Source organism: Ovis aries, chromosome 17 (genome assembly GCF_016772045.2).
Source record: "Ovis aries strain OAR_USU_Benz2616 breed Rambouillet chromosome 17, ARS-UI_Ramb_v3.0, whole genome shotgun sequence".
In the NCBI taxonomy this organism is placed as follows: Eukaryota; Metazoa; Chordata; class Mammalia; order Artiodactyla; family Bovidae; genus Ovis; species Ovis aries.
Window position 1 is genome coordinate 63,341,755 of NC_056070.1, and position 18,789 is coordinate 63,360,543.

The window sequence follows — 18,789 nt, forward strand, 5'->3', positions numbered from 1 at the left end:
CTCCAGGTGATACAGACTTCCTTGGTGGCTCCGCAGTAAAGAACCCGCCTGCCAATGCAGGAGACACAGGTTTGATCCCTGGGTCAGGAAGACCCCCAGGAGAAGGAAACGGGAACCCATTCCAGTATTCTTGCCTGGGAAATCCCATGGACAGAGAAGCCTGGTGGGCTACAGTACATGGGGTTGCAAATAGTTGTACTTGACTTAGCGACTCAACAACAACAGCAACAACAATAGGCTATTACAGAGTGCTGAGTCGAGCTCCTCATGCTATACAGCGGGTTCTTATTAGTTATCTGTTTTATATGTAGTGTGTATATGTCAGTCTCAATCTCCCAGTTTATCCCTCCCCTTTCCCCCTTCGCCCCTGGTAACCGTAAGTATGTTTTCTACATCCATGACTGTACGTCTATTTTGTAAATAAGTTGAGGGGATTTTTAAAACTACATCATCCTCCATCTCCCTTATCTCTATCTCACTTTCCTGCACAGTCCTTACTTTCCAGAGTTGAGAGGCTCATATGCTTAGGCTATAACTCCCAGGACAGCCTTAGCACCTGTGGAAATAAATGAAGACCACCCGAAAGAGAACAAACGAAGATTATTTATTCCCAACTCGCTATAGCCAGGGGGTTAGCCACCATCCCTTGCCTATGGCAAAGACACCAAGGCAAGGAAGGCAGTGAGACAGCTTTATAGTGGCATAAAGAGAAGCCTTCAGGTATACCCCAGTTGAGGTTGTTTGCATGGGAAGCTGGAGGTGGGCTAATTAGAAGCAGAGCATCCTATATGATTGGTCAGGGAGCTTGTTTGGCTTTCTTTCATCAGTCCTAAATTGAAAGGGAGGAAATAGGGAAGCACGTAGTTGTTGGCTAAATCCTGATGGTTTCCAGTTAGTTGATACAATGGTTTGGCTTCCAGGCTGGTGGCTGCAGAGCTTGTGGGTCAGAATTCTAGTGTCAAATATGCTCTGGCTATTGTTGGTTTGCATATCTAGTCTCATATCCCTCGTCATGCGTCTACTTGCAAGGTTAGGTGAAATCGATGGGACCTAGATTAAACAGCAAAAACGCACAGGGAGATGTTTCAGAGGAAACTAACTGGGTGGAAATAGAACCTATTCGGCTGTCTTCTTGGAGAGGATGAGGGTGGAGTTGTCTCAGACACCACAGAATCTCAAACTCCACTCATCCTGCAGGACTTGGCTTTGGAACTCTAGCTGTTGCTTCTTTCTGAGTAGCCCCTCCCTCACTTCAATCTGACACTTCAGGTCGAGGACTAAGCTGCTGGAGTAAATGGCATAGGCGTGGCTCCCACCGCTGGGATTCTTCAGGAAGACCTGCATCTCAGGAGAGACAATCTGCAGCAGAGAGATATGAGCGTCAGAGAAGATACTGTAATCTGCCAAGGAGGAGATGTTCCCGAGGACCTGTCGCTCCCCACCAGGCTCCTGGAAGGACAGACGCTGTGGGGCCGAGGACTCCAGCTTACACTGGATCTTCTCTTTAAGCTTCTGTATGGACTCATAAGGGTTCACCTGGATGATGAAATCCACACAACCCCGCTGCTCCACTGTCACCTTGATGTCTCATGCAAACTGGAAGGGAGAGGACAGAGAGGGGTTAAATCCACCTTCCGCTGTCTGAGGACAAACGTGCCCTTCAGGGATTTCCCTGGTGATCCAGTGGTTAAGACTTCACCTTCCAGTACAGGGAGTGTGGGTTTAATCCCTGGTTGGGGAACTAAGATCCCACATGCCTCGTGATAGAAAAAACTGAAAACATAAAACAGAAACAACAGTTGTAACGAATTCAGTAAAGACTGGAAAAGTAGTCCACATTAAAAAAAATCTTTAAAAAAATTCTATTGTGTGGACGGATGTTAAAGAAAAAAAAGTGCCTCTCACCTGTCCTTGTCTTTGCAACAGCAGCAGCTGCAAACATTTTGTTTGGTTGCTAAGTCATGTTCAACTCTGTGACCCCATGGATTGAAGCCCACCAGGCTCCTCTGTCCATGGGATTTCCCAGGCAAGAATACTGGAGTGGGTTGCCATTTCCTTCTCCAGGGGATCTTGTGGACCCAGGGATCAAACCCCTGTCTCCTGCACTGGCAGGTGGATTCTTTTCCACTAAGCCACCAGCATCTCATTCTGAACTTCTAGCCTCTGGCAGCCAGAGAGGAGACATTACCTTCAGTTTCCAGTTGGGGATGCATGTCTCATTGTTGTCGTAGCAACAGGACTGTTTCAGGCAATGGCGGGCCCTCTGAGCCACTATAGCCCACCTGTAGCCTGTTGCCACATTGTAGGTGGGGTCAGCCGGATCCAAGATGATGGGCCTGCAACACAGAGAGAGGGAGCCCAGGTTCTTTCTTGTTTGGAAGCCTAAAAGCCAGAAAGAAATCTTCTTGGCAATTATCTGAGCATCTGCTGTGTTCAGAGCCTGGGGTCGTCAGTCCAAGAGGGTCCACAAATATTGCCAGAAAGTAACAGAATGACGAGGGCTTCCCAGGTGGCTTAGTGATAAGGAGTCGGCCTGCCAATGCAGGAGACTCAGGAGACCTGGATTCGATCTCTGGGTCAGGAAGATCCCCTGGAGGAGGAAATGGCAACCCACTCCAATATTCTTACCTGGGAAATCATCTGGACAGAGGAGCCTGGGGGGCTACAGTCTGTGGGATCACAAAGAGTCAGACTCGCCTGAGTGACTGAGAAGCAGCAGCAGCAACAGAATGAAGAGGATTCTGTTTCCAAGAATTCCTCAGGACTTCGCTTGTGGTCCAGTGGCTAAGACTGCACTCTCAGCGCAGGGGGCCTGGGTTCGATCCTCAGTCAGGGAACTAGATCTTGCATGCTGCAGGTAAAGATCCCGCAGGTAGCAACTATGATCGAAGATCCTGACTAAATGCCACAACTAAGTCCCAGTGTGGCAAAATAAATAAATAAATGCTTAAAGTAAATTTCTCTTGGGGAGAGTATTTTAGGTATTTGTAAGGAATCTTTGAGGTGTACAGAGGTTGAGACCCCCAAAGCCATGATGGAACAAGAATACTGGTCCCTCAGGCAGACCACACCAGCATGTGGGTCTCTTAAGTTCAGAGCTTTCACTTTGCTGAACAGGCTACATAAATGAGTTCAAACCTAGAGCTTCTGAATTGCTTTGGATGAAAACAATATCGCTGGTACCATTACTGATGTTTCCTGAGGCACGGGGTCAATCTCTAAGTAATCTATTTTAATCCCTGCAACAATTCTCTAAGGTAGGACAATGATGGTGGTGGTGATGATGATAATTTCTCCCCACTTTACAGATGAGAAAACTGAGGCACAGACCTCCCTAGGTTCTCCCAACCTGAAGATGGGATTCTGATCCATCTCCTCTGCCTCAGCAGAGGGGAGATTGAGCTTCCTCCAAGTGTCTCTCCTCTAGGTAGCTGTTGAATAGATATTTTAAAGACTATTGGCTTGAAGGGGTCTAATAGCTGACTGAGGATGCATGGGGTGACCATAGGTCTTGGATGTCAAGCCCATGATGAAGCCCTGGCCCTTGTGTGGTTTTCCATTTTTGTTTTATTTGGCTGAGCTGGGTCTTAGTTGTGGAGTGCCAGTTTTCACTGTGGCACGTAGAATCTTGGCTGCGGTACATGGGATCTTTTTAGTTGTGACTTGTGGGATCTAGTTCCCTGACCAGGGATCAAACCCGGGCCCCTGCATTGAGAGCATGGAGCATTAACTACTGGATCACGAGGGAAGTCCCAAGACCTGGACCTTGTACCCCGGAGCTTTTGACTTAGGCAGGAGCTGAGACTTTATCTAAGTGACAGAATGTGTTAGCAGGCTAGTGACATGAACTGGACACTTTAAGCTCCGTGCTTTCAACCCCCAGCATCCCTGGCTCCCTGAAATGGTCCTGCCTGACGGAGTCAGGGAGCAGTGCCACTCTGTCCTGTGGATTCAACTCACCTGATCCAAGTGACCCACCAGGTGAGCTGGAAGGTAGAGCCTCTGCCTGCTGCTGCTGCTGCTAAGTCGCTTCAGTCGTGTCCGACTCTGTGCGACCCCAATGATGGCAGCCCACCAGGCTCCTCCGTCCCTGGGATTCTCCAGGCAAGAACACTGGAGTGGGTTGCCATTTCCTTCTCCAATGCATGAAAGTGAAAAGTGAAAGTGAAGTCTCTCAGTCATGTCCGACTCCAAGCGACCCCATGGACTGCAGCTACCAGGCTCCTCCATCCATGGGATTTGCCAGGCAAGCCTTTTCCAGAGCCTCTGCCTAGTAATCAAATTAGTTCCTTCTGGAGTTTGGACCAGAAATGATGGATGTTCCTCATCACCTTGGAGTAAGAGGGGAGTAGGGCAGGTATGGAGAGAGAAACAGAGGCAGTGAGAGGGGAGGAAGCACATGGGCCATGAGAGGGAATAACAGAGAAGAGGAGTCTATACTAGTTTGCCTCAGGTCCCGACGGTTTTCCCAGGTCAATATTCTGGGCATCCATACAATAAATTGTCTTTTCGTAAGGAGACCTGGTTAACTCTTTCTTGTTTAAAAAATAAAAAATAAAGGCCTGACACTCACATGAGGGAACAATAAATATTCTTATGATATTGCTTACAGTGACCCAAAGCTTCTAGTATAAAGAGTTGTCTCAGGCTGGGCTCTCCTGGAAGCAAAACCTAAGATGAGGATTTGAGTGCAAGTCATTTATTTGGAAGGAGGTGCCAGGAAGCACCGAAGAGCAAGTGGGAAAGTGAGACAGGGACGGGAAGGCTGCCAATAAAGGATATGCATCAAGGTGATTATCTCTGTGAGCAGCTGGGGGTTGGACTCTGAGAACTAGTGTAGAACACCCGACCCAGGAAGAGTCCCTCCATCTGAGATGGGAGGGAGCTGAGATATTTACACACCAATCTCCACCAGTCACTAAGGGAAGCTGAAAACCCACAGGCAAAGGGACACAGGTGCTGACCTTCCTGGAGGTTGAGCCAACCTTCCCTGAAATGGTAAAGGCCCAGAGGATGCAAACGGGTACAAGCAACATGTGTTACAGTACTGGACATTTGGCTGGCGTCCATCATAGGCTAGAGATACAGTGGCCCTTTACGTATATTTTCTCTGACTATCCTAAGAGTCCTTCATGGCTGGTGCCAATTACTCCTGTTTTGGGCTTCCGTGGTGGCTCATTGATAAAGAATCGGCCTACCAGTGGAGGAAATGGGTTCAATCCCTGGATTGGGAAGATCCGCTGGGAAAGAAGTGGCAAGACACTCCAGTATTCTTGCTTTGGAAATCCAATGGACAGAGGAGCCTGGCAAGCTATAGTCCGTGGGGTCTCGAAAGAGCTGGACAACAACAATAACTCCTGTTTTACAGATGAGGAATGGAGGCTCACAGAGATGAGAAAACGGCAGAGCTGGGATTTAACTTGGGTCTCCATGGTTTTTTTTAGTTTCTCATGCTGGGAAAAAGCACTGAAATGGTCTTCTGAGGGTAAGAGGATTAACATAGAGTGGAGTGATAGCTCAAGGAATAAGGAAAAGGCTTATAGCCCCTAAGGCCCTGGCGATATGAAAGGCAATCAGCTTGAGATGTCAACTGTGTTGGGGTGAGATATCCGCTTTTCTACTTAATAAAGTCCACCCAGGCTTCCCTGGTGGTTAAGAATCCGCCTTGCAATGCAGGGGACACAGGGTCGATCCCTGGTCCAGGAAAATTCTACATGCAATGAAGCCCGTAGTGACCACAGCTACTGAAGCCCGTGCACCCTGGAGCCAGTGCTCCGTAACCAAGAGAAGCCACTGCAGGGAGACGCCTTTGAACCACAGCTAGAGGGCAGCCCCCCGCTCGCCGCAAGCAGGGGAGCGCATGCGCAGCAACAAAACAGCACAGCCGAACCGTAAAACAGATGGATCTTTAAATATATATGTTATGTATAGTGATTTTCTATACAAAATAAAGCCCGCCCAGGAAACCCGATACCACCTTTCCCTTAATTCTCTTTCTCTGAGATGTGGCTGGCACGCGACCATCCAGTACGTCTTTTCTCTGAGCTGGTTTCTGACAAAGTCCTCAGTGATCGGGTTCTGCAACGTGTGGTACTTGGTCCAGTAGACGCAGAGGTGCTGATATTCGTGAGCAGCAGCAGCACAGTGGCCAGGCCTTCGTCCAACCTGAAACGCTCTTTCTCCTCAGTACCCGTTTCCCAGGCATAGATGGTCAGTAGCTCAAGGGCATACATCGGGGGCAGCTCCGCCCTAGGGCACTTGGCTTTCACATAGTGTTGAAAGACATGGGAAGAGAGAGAGAGTGACCCCAAGATTCCTTTGAAGGATGACATTGGACCCGAAACTGGAAAAATCCAAGTTCTTGTCCCAGCTTTGCTACCTACCTGCAGCGTATTCTTGGCCAAGTCACTTTTCCTCTCTGGCCTTACCTGGGTCTCCCCATCTTAAAATTAAGCAACTGGGTGAGTCCAGTGGGTTTCAAACTGTACTTGACATAACTTTCGGAATGGAGTGATGAAGAAGTAGCCCAAGGAGTGAGTAGGGACTTTCCTGGTGGTCCAATAGCTAAGATGCCCTGCTCCCAGGTTCCATCCCTGGTCAGGAAACCTAGATCCCACATGCCATAGCTAGAGATCCCGCCGCAGTGAAGGCAGAAGATCCCACATGCTGCAACTAAGAGCTGGTGCAAACAGATAAATACTGAAAAGAGAAAAAAGGGAGTCAGCAGATTGGGCTCTGTCACCAGCACCCCAACTGAAATAACTCTTATTTTAATCTATTTGGGCTTCTGGGAGATTTCTTTTAAAGAAAAATCTTAGCTAAAGAGAAAAAAATGTGTTTGTGTGTGTGTTGGGGGACTATGTTATCATTGCTGTTTAGTTGCTAAGTCGGGTCTGACTCTTTTCGACCCTGTGGACTGTAGCCCGCCAGGCTCCTCCAGGACTCGGTAATAGCTGAGAATCTGTAGTGAACGTTGGGGTTGCTTCTCTAACAGGCATGTCTTTCTTCCCCATTGTTTTAGTGGCCATGCTGTTTGGATGCGATTGGCCCAATCCTCATCTCCAGGGTTGGCCCTGACTGGACAGGATCACGAGGATAAACCTTTCCCCCCTTGCCAAGTGGTTGGTTCAAGAGATGCCTTGTGATCTAAGCTGGCTCAACTTGAGTCAAATCTAGTTCTTTAGTTCTGTGGTTGAGAGAAGAGAAGTCTAAGTGAACGTGAGGGCAGGAACAGATGTGGCCATTTTGCCACCATGAGGGAAACCAGATTGGGGACCAAGTTGACATATAATATTAAGAGCAGCTGTTCCAGGTGGCGCTAGTGGTAAGAACCTGCCTGCCAATGCAGGAGACATAAGAGATGCTGGTTCCATTCCTCGGTCGGGAAGATCTCCTGGAGGAGGAAATGGCAGCCCACTCCAGTATTCTTGCTTGGAGAATCCCATGGACAGAGGAGCCTAGTGGGCTACAGTCCATGGGGTCGCAAAGACTCAGATATGACTGAAGCAACTTAGCACACACACACACACACACACACACACACACACAAGAGAATTACAGAGAAACAGAGCTGGAGCCTTCACCAAACAGTGCCTGAAGCTCTCTCCACTGTTGTAGGTTTTCACACATGAGCTGATAATTCTCTTTATTGGTTAAGCTAGTTAGAGTTGGTTTTACTGTTACTCTCAATTAAAAAACAAAAAGAAAAAAAAGTAGAATCAATTACCCAGGTTAATGTTCTTATTTTTGATGGCTATATGAGGTGGGGAAAAAAAGCTTTCTTTCTTTATTTCCTACCCTCAGTATTGGAGAAGGAAACGGCAACCCACTGCAGTATTCTTGCCTGGAAAATCCCATGGATGGAGGAGCCTCGTAGGCAACAGTCATGGGGTCGCAGAGTCAGACATGACTGAGCAACTTCACTCACTCACTCACCCTCAGTATATGGCTATACATAGTGCAGACTTAAATGATATAGCGTTCCAACTGACATATCAAAATTTAAAAAAAAATGACTTTGTGCATGAGCATACACAAACTTGGACATCTCTGAGATCAGTGATATTCTTACAGTTAAGATTTGGTGAAATCAAATAAAACCCAGAGAATCTAACTTACACATTCCTTGGCCCCAGTGGATGAACTGGTAAGAATCAAAAAATACTTTTGAATCATGATGGTAAATGACAACTCCTGGGTTGTTACAAATTCTCCAGAAAAAAATGAACTGACAACCTTTTTAGCATTACAGGACTCTAGTTCTGTTTAACGTATAATATGAACTCTTTGTGTCCTTGAGTGTTGATCAACACGTCTTGTAACACTTGGCTAAATAAAAATTCTCAAATAAAAGAAAACATCAAATGAATAATACTGAGTCAAGAAACTCTCAAAAAAAACCATATACAGCCAACATCTTGTCTTAGAGGCAGAGTCTTTTAAAGGTTGTTTGTTTTTAGGCTGTGTGGGGACCATGGTTCCCTGACCAGGGATGGAACCCAATACCCCTGCAGTGGAAACTCGGAGTCTTAAGCACTGGATTGCTGGAGAAGCCCCTTAGAGGCAGAGACTTGTACAGAGAAAGGGCTAAGAAGTAAAGCTGGCATGCTTTTCTGTGGACATTGCCAATAAATGTCCCTGTTATATTCAGGAAGAAAACACTTTGAAAACTTAGTCAAACAAACAAAACAAACAGGTCATTCGAGTTCTAGCTCTTCAGATCCACAAAACTTTGGATCATTTCCTGTTTAAGTGACTGACGGGCCAAAAAAACCAATTTCTTTCTTGACTTCGGTGTTGCTAATATCTGAAGATACATCACAACCTTTGTTGAGGTGATAACTATGTAAGAAAACTCTATTTTTCCATCATAAACATACTAACTTAAACAAACTTTCGTAGTATCTCGATTTTTATCTTTAACTACTATTTTTTTCTTTTTTGGTTAAACCAGTCTAAACTCTGACTCTTACCAATTTTTTTAAAATAAGAAATCCTTTTTCTTTTCTTTCTTTCTCATGTTTTGTTTGCTTCTGAGTCTTCCTTTCATAAGCGGAGATGACTCTGCTCATCTGGGTATTTGGAAATACCCTTGGTACCATGAAGACATCCTATGTGAAATCTAAAAAGTAGCTTGTCATGAAACGGGTAACTAACTAACTCCTCTCCCTCCCCTACGACCGTTACCCCTCCTCACAGTATCCCCCTGATGACAAGTCTGGTTCCTTTTCTTCCCCTCCCTCCCCCATCTTCTGCTCTTGCCGCCATCAGGCAGCCTCCTCACCTCCAGGTACCAGTGTTTTACCAGCCGCAGGAGGCTCTTCAGCTTGGTTGGCTTGTATTTCACGAAGTTTCTCTGCAGCTCGCTGAAGGATGGGGAGAAGTGTCCAAGAGTATGGCGGGCCTTAATCAGTCTCGCATAGCCCTCTGGGGAGGGCTGAAAGTTGGGAACAGAAGGCCCTGAGGAGGCAAAGGGGAGACAGTGAGGGCTTAGAAAGCCCCGGTTGCTAACAAGTCCTCAAGGGTTTTGTTGTTTAGTCATTAAGTCATGTCTGACTCCTTGTGACGCCATAGACTATAGTCCGCCAGGCTCCTCTGTCCATGGAATTTCCTAGGCAAGAATACTGGAGTGGATTGCCATTTCCTCCTCCAGGGGATCCTCTTGACCCCAGGGGTCGAATTCATGTCTCCTCTATTGGCAGGCAGATTCTTTACCGCTGAGCCAGTGGGGAAGCTCTCAGGGGAGAGACTGCTAATTCATTTGAGTATCTCTCCAGGGAAGCCTGGAACCACATAGCTTGAGATACTAAAGGCTTGCCTTCTTGACTGTCCTTCTGGAGAATGAAAAGTGAGTTTTGCAGAAACAGATTCACAGATATAGAGAATAGACCTGTGTTGCCAAAGGGGGAGACGGATGGGTGGGGTAGGGATAGATTGGAAATTTGGGTTTAGCTGACGCAGACTATTATATATAGCGTGGGGAAACAACCACCCCCAGGGTAAGTGTTCCAGAGTCACCCCGGGGGTTGCTCTAATGCTTTCCCTTCCTTGACTCTCCCTTGCTCGACTCTCCCTTCCTCTCCAATCATACATTTATTTGCGTGATTCCTTGATAAATCTGTTTGCCCCATTGAACCACAAGGATAGCCAGAGCTGAGTCAGTCCCAGGCATTTCAGTCGCTGAAATGCCCAGCACCCACCACGGGATATGGGTTGAATGGGTACATGCAGGCATCTGCACGTGGCCACAAAGGAGAGGTGAAGGAGCTGCGGGTCCTCCCCCTGGGGAGGGCAGGTGTGCGAGTCAGGTGGGCTTTCCCTTACTCAGGACCCTGTAGGCCGGCACGATGGTGACAGTGACTTGCTGTTCCATCTCCCAGGTCTGAATGGTGAAGGGGACAGCAGAGGTGACTCCGTGGACCAGCCTCAGGTTCTGGGGCTGGAGGTGAAGCAGATCCGGGCAATCCGTGAGCTTTTCACAGAGCATGCTCAGAACATGCTTGTGGTGGTTGTGGTTGCTGGCTTCCTCCTGGAAGCTGCTAAAGCCACTCAGGAACATCACCAGCTCCACCTCCGCGTGGTTCTTGAGCACCGTGCCATTCCCGAAGGAGCCCACCTGTGGAACACAGAGTCCCATCACCCCAAGGCCACTGCCAGGACCAGGGAATCCCTACGGCTCTCCCACAGATGATCCCGTTCATCGTTACCTGCCTCACCGATGGGTGGGAAGTACCCACATCACCTCTTTACAGGGGAGGAAAGTGGAGAGGTCAAGACGGCAAGCCGCTCACCCAGGGTCACACAGTGGATGTGTCAAACTGAGGCAGCCGGACTCCACAACCATGTTTCTTATTTACTCCACTGTCTTTCTTCTGAGACTCAGCCTTATCTGCAGAGTGATCCCCACTCCAAGGAAACCATCGTCCTCTACAGGGGGGCAGTTGGAGGATTCTAGGGGGTGGGAGGGGCAGGTCTGAATAATTTTGTGCTCTGTGTGTGTATGCAAAGTCACTTCAGTCGTGTCTGACCCTTCGGGACCCTGTGGACTGTATAATCCACCCGGCTTCCCTGTCCATGAGATTCTCCAGGCAAGAATACTGGAGTGGGTTGCCATGCCCTCCTCCAGGGGATCTTCCCGATCCAGGGATTGATACTGTGTCTCCTACCATCTCCTGCAGTGGCATAATTTTATGTCATTAAAAAAGGCTGTGGAGATCTAGGGGCTTCCCAGTTGGCGCTAGTGGTAAAGAATCTGCCTGCCAGTGCAGGAGACATGGGTTCCATCCCTGAGTTGGGAAGATCCCCTGGAGAAGGGAATGGAAAACCGCTCTAGTATTCTTGCCTGGAGAATCCCATAGATAGGGGAGCCTGGCGGGCTACGGTCCATAGTGTCACAAAGAATCAGACACGACAGAAGTGACTTAGCACACGCTCATGCCCTTGGTGATCTAGCTGGGTGGGATGAAAGGAATGGGAGGGAGGTTCAGGATGGAGGGGCTATATGTATACATATGGCTGACTCACTTTTTTGTACAGCAGAAACTAACATAACATTGTAAAGCACGTATACCTCAGCAAAAAAAAAAATTTCTCAATAAAAAGGGGGCACAGGATTTCTTGGTGGATAAGAGCCATGGGCTGGGGAATGGGGCAGCCTAATCTTGACCTCCCCTCTCGCTCCTGTTCCTCATCAGTCATCTCAGAGTAACGATAGCACATGAGTCACTGGGTTATTGGGAGGATTTGGTAAGACTATTTATGTCAAGGGCTTGCCGTGGTGCTGGTTACACAGGAAGTCAGCCATATAGCTCTCTTCCTTCTCTTTCTCGAGTTGACTTAGATCACCTCTTCTGCTTGAGCTTCAGCTTCCCCATCTGAATTGAAGGAGACTGAGCTGGATGATTTTGAAGGGGTCTTTTTGATGTTCTGAGATCCTGGACTTGCTCTCCAGTCCTGCTGCCTCTGGTATACAAAGGCCCCCAGCTCTTTGGCTTTCTCTCTTTCTCACTCGGGATCGAGAGGCGGAATTGCCACAGATGTATCAGACCTCAGGTGGGTTACCTCTGCTGGTGGGTGGAATCATTGAAAATTGACTATGACCCAGCTGCCACCAGCTGAGCCCTCACTGTGTCCGGCACCACTGAAAGCCTTTTATACAAACAGTCTTTTAATCCTCAGTCTCACTAATTGAGGCGGCGTGTCAGTCTCTCAGTCATGTCCGAGTCTTTGCGACCCTGTGGACTGTTGGCTGCCAGGTTCCTCTGTCCATGAGCCTTTTCAGGCAAGAATGCTGGAGTGGGTTGCCATTTTCCATCCCCAGGACATCGTCCCAACCCAGGGACCAAACCCAAGTCTCCTGTGTCTTCTGCATTACAAGTGGAGGCTTTACCTGCTGAGCCATCAGGGAAGCGCCCAGTTGAGGTGGAGGGACTAGGGTAATTATCCCCATTGTACAGATGAAAAAAAGGAGGCAATTGGGGGTTAACGGATTTGCCATGGACTCATAGCCAGGAGTCATGGTCACAGTCAGACAGAGGGTCAGAACGCAGGGTGTGGTTCATCTGCCTCTTTATTGCCAGTGACCCATGTCTACGTGCCAGGCCCTGCGTCTGCGGAAGAGAAGTCTGCCATCTTTATTTTCCTCTTCCTTTTTGGCCTCACCATGTGGCATGCAGGATTTTAGTTCCTCATCCAGGAATCCAGGAATCAGACCCACAGCCCTTGCATTGGAAGCGTGGGAGTCTTAACCACTGGACCTCCAGGGAAGTCCTCCTCTTCCTTTTCCATTTTTCTTTTTCCACCTGCATTCAGAGTCAGCATTTCTGCCCCATGTGAGAGCACTGGGGATGGCACTCTGTGTGCCGATGAAAGCCACAACTCCTTGAAGGCTGTGCCCTTCTTACCTTTCCCAGTGGGAAAATACAGGCAGAGAAGGGAGAACATTCTAGAACAGGCTATATGATTTGCTCTAGTCCAAACCTATTCCAACACAAGGATAAGCATTCACTCATATGGGCCAGCACAGCTCACCAGATTTTCATGGGAGGGAAGAGGGTTTAAAGCCCAAATAGAGTGCTAATTTCTCAATGGCCATTGCTCTTTGGGTGTCTCTATTATTTATTAGTTTCAAGATTGGAGAAGGTTGCAGGCAGGATTTGAGGGCTGGGTTAATACCACTTCCTGCCGTCAAAACTCATGTTTGAGACATCCTTCTGTCCCACTCACTTGCCCCATGCCATCTGCATTATTCTCAGGGTTAGTGGGGTGGGGTGGGCTTGGTCTGGGAGGAGTCATACTGGTGCTCCAGGCCCAGAAGAAAGCTCGAGCAAAAGTTGATAACAATGCCTTTGTTTTTGAACATTGACTAATCATTTAGCCTGCACCGCTCTATTTGGTTGATGAGGGACAGATGATGATGATGGTGTGGGTGCGTGCTCAGTTGAATCTGACTCTTTGTGACCCCATAGACTATAGCCCAGCAGGTTCTTCTGTCCATGGAGATTCTCCAGGCAAGAATACTGGAGTGGGGGCCTTCCCTGATGGCTCAGTGGTAAAAGCATCCATCTGCTAATGCAGGAGATGCAGGTTCAATTCCTGGTCCAGGAAGATCCCACATATCACAGAGCAACTAACCCCACATGCCACAACTACTGAGCCTGCGCTCTAGAGCCCGGGAGCTGCAACTACCGAGCCCTCGTGCCACAAGTACTGAAGCTGGTGTGCCCTGGAGTCCGTGCTCTGCAACAAGAGATGACACCACGATGAGAAAACCGTGTATTGCAATGGAGAGTAGCCCCTGGTATCCACAACCAGAGGAAAGCCCATGCAGCAACGGAGACCCAGAACATGGCCAAAAATAAATAAAATAAAATTATATATATATAAAAAAGAATACTGGAGTGGGTTGCCATTCCCTCCTCCAGGGGATCTTCCTGACCCAGAGATGGAACCTGAGTCTCCTATATTGGCAGGCAGATTCTTTACCACTGAACCACTAGGGAACCCTTGCCTCCCACCCTCACTGTGATGCCGGTGATGTCATCCCAATTACACATGAGAAGACTGAGGGTTTGAGAGACAAGATTGTGACTCTAAGGTCACCTACCTAGTGAGGGAAGAAGCCAAGAGTCAAGCCCACGCCTAGTGTCAAAATGTATGGTTTCTCACTTCTAAATCACATGGCTTCAGGCTCTGGGTGCTGGGGATGAGAGTTAAAAAGCAACATGGGCCTGCGGCTTCTAAACCCTTCCCTGCAGTGACTGCTCCTAAAGGCAGAATTAGAGCACTGAGCTTCGAGACAGGAGTCCCAGTGTTAGCCTTGCCTGGACCACCAGCTTTCTGTGTGAACGTGGAAAGTTTCTCACCCTCTCTGTGCCTCAGTTTCCTTAGTGTTTACAGGAAGGATTGGCTGAGACTGTCTGCCTCCAGGACCTTTCATGTTGGGAAGCTGAAACTGGTGGATTGAATTAAGAACATGTAGGGTTTCCCTAGTAGTCCAGTGGTTAAGAATCTGCCTTGCAATGTAGGGGACACCGGTTTGATCCCTAGTCCGGGAAGATTCCCTACGCAGTAGGGCAGCTGAGCCCCTGCGCCACAATTGCTGAAGCCCGTGTGCCTAAAGCCTGTGCTTTGCAACCGGACAGGCCACTGTGGTTGAGAGGTCCACGCAGCACAACTAGAGAAAGCCCTGGTGCAATAACAAAATCCTCAGTGCAACCAAAAATAAAATAAATAAATAAAATTTAAAATATGTAGGTTTTTACTTGATGAATGAGGGGGCACAAGCCACCCATACGGGCAGGTAGCTGCCCCAGCAAGCCCACCTGTAGGGTAATGAAACTCACGGGGCCATCTGGAGGAAAGACACAGTTTCAGTACACCCATACAGAGGAAGTGGAGTCATAAGATTTATTACTTATACAAACAGATAACTAATGAGGACCTACTGTACAGCTCAGGGAACTCTACTCAACGCTCTGTGGTGACCGAAATGAGAAGGAAATGTCAAACAGAGTGGATAAATGTATAGGTATAACTGCGTCCCTTTGCTGTACAGCGGAAACTAACATTCTAAAGCAACTGTACTCCAACAAAAATTCATTAAAAATTAATTTTAAAAAAGGCTTATTACTTAAAGATCCCAGAAGCAAGGGGACTCAGTGAACCGGGGAGAGAGCAGGCCTTCTCCCCAGATCACAATTCAGCAGGACGCAGAACAGGGTAGAAAGCATCCAGTTCTTACAAGGTGATTGGGGCAGAGGTTACTAACGTTTCGCAGGCTTAACTTTCAAGTGGTTATTTTATTTTATTTTTTAATTTAAAAAATCCATCTTGACTCTATATTAAAAAAAAACTTAAAAAAAATTTCGTTATTTCTTTTGGCTGCATCGTGTGGCTTGTGGAATTTCTCTGACCAGGAATCGAATCTGTGTCCCCTGCAGTAGAAGTTCAGAGTCTTAACCACTGGACCGCCTAATAACTGGTTATTTTAAAAGGCCGCACCAGGAGAAGCAAAGCATAAACTTGCAGGGTGCCCAAAATTTATCTAAAGTTCCAGACTCTGGACTTTTGGTGTTAGCAGGATCATCATACTGTAAGGCACCTAGGCAGCAACTCAGAAAAAGAAAATTGTTTTTTTGTTTTTCCTCATCACACCTCAAAAGTCATTTTTTCTCATCACACCTTACTAGTTTTGACCCTCTTGGAGTATTATCCTAGTTAGGACCAGAGGTGACAAGAGGCAGCTGCTGAAAGGGTTTTGGGGAAATAAGGCTCAGTGGGTGCAGCCCAGAGTGGAGTAAGAAATCCCAGCTTCACCACCAGCTGTGTGACCTTCAGTAAGTCCTCACCTCCCTGATCTTTCATTTAAAAACAACAACAACAAAAAAAAACGTTCCATTATCAAAATTTGTAAACATAAAAATAGAAAGAGAAAACAAAGAACATTTATACTTCCGCCCCATCAGATTCAACATGTCTAAACTTCTTGCCATGTTTCCTTCAACTAAGCCACTTTAAAGTAAATTACAGGGACTTCCCTGACTGTCCAGTAGTTAAGACATCACCTTCCAAGGCAGGGCATGCAGGTTCAATCCCTGACCTGGAACTAAGCCTCGAGACCAAAAAACCAAAACATAAAACAGAAGCAATATTGTAGCAAATTCAAGACTTGAAAAACGGGCTGCATCCAAAAATCTTAAAAAATAATAATAATAAAATAAATTACAGAAACTGAGGACCATTGTCCATAAATACTTCAGCATTTATGTCCAACCAAAGAGAACATTTGCCCCCACAACCACAAAACTATTACACTTCAAAAAAAAATTCCCATATATATATACATATAAAATCCAACATTCTGGCCATATTGAAATTTTCCCAATTGTTCCCAAATTATATTCTCCGGATGGTCCATTCACACCAAGATTTAACCAGAGACCTTGCGTAGCATTTAGCCATTGTAGATCTTAAGTCACTGAGTTTGCATTGTGCTCATCTGTAAACTGGGAAGACTAGTGCACACCTCAGAGGGTGTACAAGTTAGAGACAGTACCTGAGAAGGGCTTAGGCAAGTGCATCCAAAATGTACGCTACTATTATCAGCTTCCTTACTCAACTTGCCCTGCTCCAGGCAGCAGTGTGTTGGGATGCTGTGTCTTGAGATGTCAGTAGCATAGACTAGAGATAATGAGGCAAGAGGTCCCTAGCATCCTCAGAGACATGGACCCATGGGTTGGGTTTTGCCCAGCCCTGGCTGGGAAATGGAGGGGACCAGTCCCACCTGAATCACCTTCAGCACCTTCTGGTCCAGCCCATGGTCCCCCTGGAAGTGCTGCTCCTTCAGGAACTTCTCCACGGACCGCACAGCCTTCACCACATCTTCTTTCCACTCCTTGATGTTAGGCTGGCACTGAGCCACAAAGGAGTTCAGCCTAGAAGCTGGGGTATCAAACAGCTCCAGGGATACTGCCATCTGTCTTGAGAGTACCACTGGCGGCTAGGTATACAGCTATGCACCTACCTAGCTGCTGGCACACGCCCCCTTCTTTAAGGACACTCCTTTCCAGTACCCTGTGGAATAAAGGACCAGAGTGGAGAGGAAACCAAGGGTGTCCGGCTGACCTGGGGCTCCTCTTTATTGAGGCTGTGTACAGTGGCTGGCGCGCCTCAGACACTGAGTGATGACTGGAAGGTCAGGTGCCACCTTAATGGGTGTGGCTTTCAGTCACCCTTCCTGTGGCAGGTTTCGTGTCTCAACTGTTAGCTTTCCTTTTTTTTTTTTTTTTTTTTAGCTTTCTTTTTATAAGCTGCAAACTGACATTGGCTTGAGGATGGCCCTGGAAGAGGCAACTCCCGCAGTTGGATGGTATCCACCAATCCCATCGCCCTACGTTGTCATCCAAAGCAGGCTGACAAAGAGCAGGGACCCACTCTAGGTTGAGCAGAAGCATGGGAATTCTAGGTTCCCCAGTACAAATGCTGGAATTCCAGTCTGCCCTTTGTCAGACTCTTAACCTCTCTGCTGCTGCTGCTGCTGCTGCTAAGTCGCTTCAGTCACGTCCAACTCTGTGCGACCCCATAGACGGCAGCCCTCCAGGCTCCCCCATCCCTGGAATTCTCCAGGCAAGAACACTGGAGTGGGTTGCCATTTCCTTCTCCAATGCATCAAAGTGAAAAGTGCAAGTGAAGTCGCTCAGTCATGTCCGACTCTTCGTGATCCCATGGACTGCAGCCTACCAGGCTCCTCCATCCATGGGATTTTCCAGGCCAGAGTGCTGGAGTGGGGTGTCACTCTGACCTTCACATAAATAATCCTTAAAATGGGTTTAGGAATAATACCTATCCCATAGGGTGTGTGGATTAAGCCTGAGAACATTTAGAAGGGAAAGTATTAAGCAAATGTACATATTGGACTTCCCTGGCAGTCCAGTGGTCGAGACTCTGTGCTTCCAGTGCAGAGGGCATGGGTTTGATTCCTGGCTGGGCAACTAGGATTCCACATGCTTCACGGCCAAAAGCAAAAAATATATGCAAGTATTATTAGTTTACTATACATCTAGTGAGGCTTCCCAGGTGGCTCGGTGGTAAAGAACCCGCCTGCAAATGCAGGTGACATGGGTTCAATCCCTGGGTTGGGAAGATCCCCTGCAGGAGGAAATGGCAACCCACTCCAGTGTGCATGCCTGGGAAATTCCATGGATGGAAGAGCCTTGGTGGGCTACATTCCATGGGGATCACACGAATCGGACACGACTTAGCGACTAAACCATCTTCCATTCCACATGTGTGGATAGTGAGGGGTGATGGTATTTGGGAGGTTAGTCTCAAGTAAGGTGGTTAGGGAAGTTCTGAAAAGCAAATATTTGAGCAAAACATGAAGGAGGCAAAGAGTGGGCTGGATGTACGTCGGAGGAAATAATGGGAGAAGGCGCAGCAAGTACGAAGGCCCCGTGGTAGCAGTGTGCCTGGTGGGTGTGAAGAAAAGCAGTGTGATGGGAATGGGATGACCAAGGGGAGGAAAGTGGGAGGGGATGAGGTTTGAGTAGTACAGAGTGGGGGGCAAATTGTGTAGGATCTTGAAGACTACTGAGACTCTGGCTTCTACTCTGAATGAAATGGGCTTCCCTGGTAGCTCAGATGGTAAAGAATCTGCCTGTAATGCAGGAGAGCCAGGTTTGATACCTGGGTCGAAAGATCCCCTGGAGAAAGGAATGGCTACCCACTCCCGTATTCTTGTCTGGGAAATCCCAGGGACAGAGGAGCCTGGCAGGCCACAGTTCATAGGGT

The 18,789-nt window shown here is 47.7% G+C and overlaps 2 protein-coding genes across 3 annotated transcripts; both read right to left on the minus strand.

Moving 5' to 3' along the window:
- Positions 1 to 633: 633 nt before the first annotated feature.
- LOC121816896 (2'-5'-oligoadenylate synthase-like protein 1) lies at positions 634 to 2,213 on the minus strand. The gene is made up of 2 exons (XM_042234225.1): positions 2,189 to 2,213; positions 634 to 1,586 (listed from the first exon to the last, which is right to left on the minus strand). Exons 1-2 carry the CDS (start codon positions 2,211 to 2,213, stop codon positions 1,159 to 1,161), a joined length of 453 nt encoding a protein of 150 aa, XP_042090159.1. The 3' UTR covers positions 634 to 1,158.
- A 99-nt stretch (positions 2,214 to 2,312) lies between these two features.
- LOC101120864 (2'-5'-oligoadenylate synthase-like protein) lies at positions 2,313 to 17,249 on the minus strand. 2 transcript variants are annotated; one of them, XM_015101472.3, is made up of 4 exons: positions 16,784 to 17,155; positions 10,324 to 10,615; positions 9,284 to 9,459; positions 2,313 to 2,336 (listed from the first exon to the last, which is right to left on the minus strand). In XM_015101472.3, the coding sequence occupies exons 1-4, from the start codon at positions 16,973 to 16,975 to the stop codon at positions 2,313 to 2,315; spliced, it is 684 nt and encodes a 227-aa protein (XP_014956958.1). In that variant the 5' UTR covers positions 16,976 to 17,155. The 2 variants fall into 2 exon arrangements, with proteins under 2 accessions (XP_014956958.1, XP_060257264.1); XM_060401281.1 differs by lacking the exon at positions 2,313 to 2,336 and having other exon boundaries at positions 5,889 to 9,459; positions 16,784 to 17,249.
- Positions 17,250 to 18,789: the final 1,540 nt, after the last annotated feature.

Bases quoted from the DNA above. Each gene is read 5' to 3' on its own strand.
- LOC101120864 (XM_060401281.1), bottom strand. From the start codon at position 16,975: ATGGCAGTATCCCTGGAGCTGTTTGATACCCCAGCTTCTAGGCTGAAC. The intron at 10,616-16,783 runs GTGGGACTGGTC...TGTGTTCCACAG, and splicing joins AGGTGCTGAAGGTGATTCAG to GTGGGCTCCTTCGGGAATGG. The intron at 9,460-10,323 runs GTAAGGGAAAGC...TTGCCTCCTCAG, and splicing joins GCCGGCCTACAGGGTCCTGA to GGCCTTCTGTTCCCAACTTT.
- LOC121816896 (XM_042234225.1), bottom strand. From the start codon at position 2,213: ATGCATCCCCAACTGGAAACTGAAG. The intron at 1,587-2,188 runs GTAATGTCTCCT...AGTTTGCATGAG, and splicing joins TCCCCAACTGGAAACTGAAG to ACATCAAGGTGACAGTGGAG.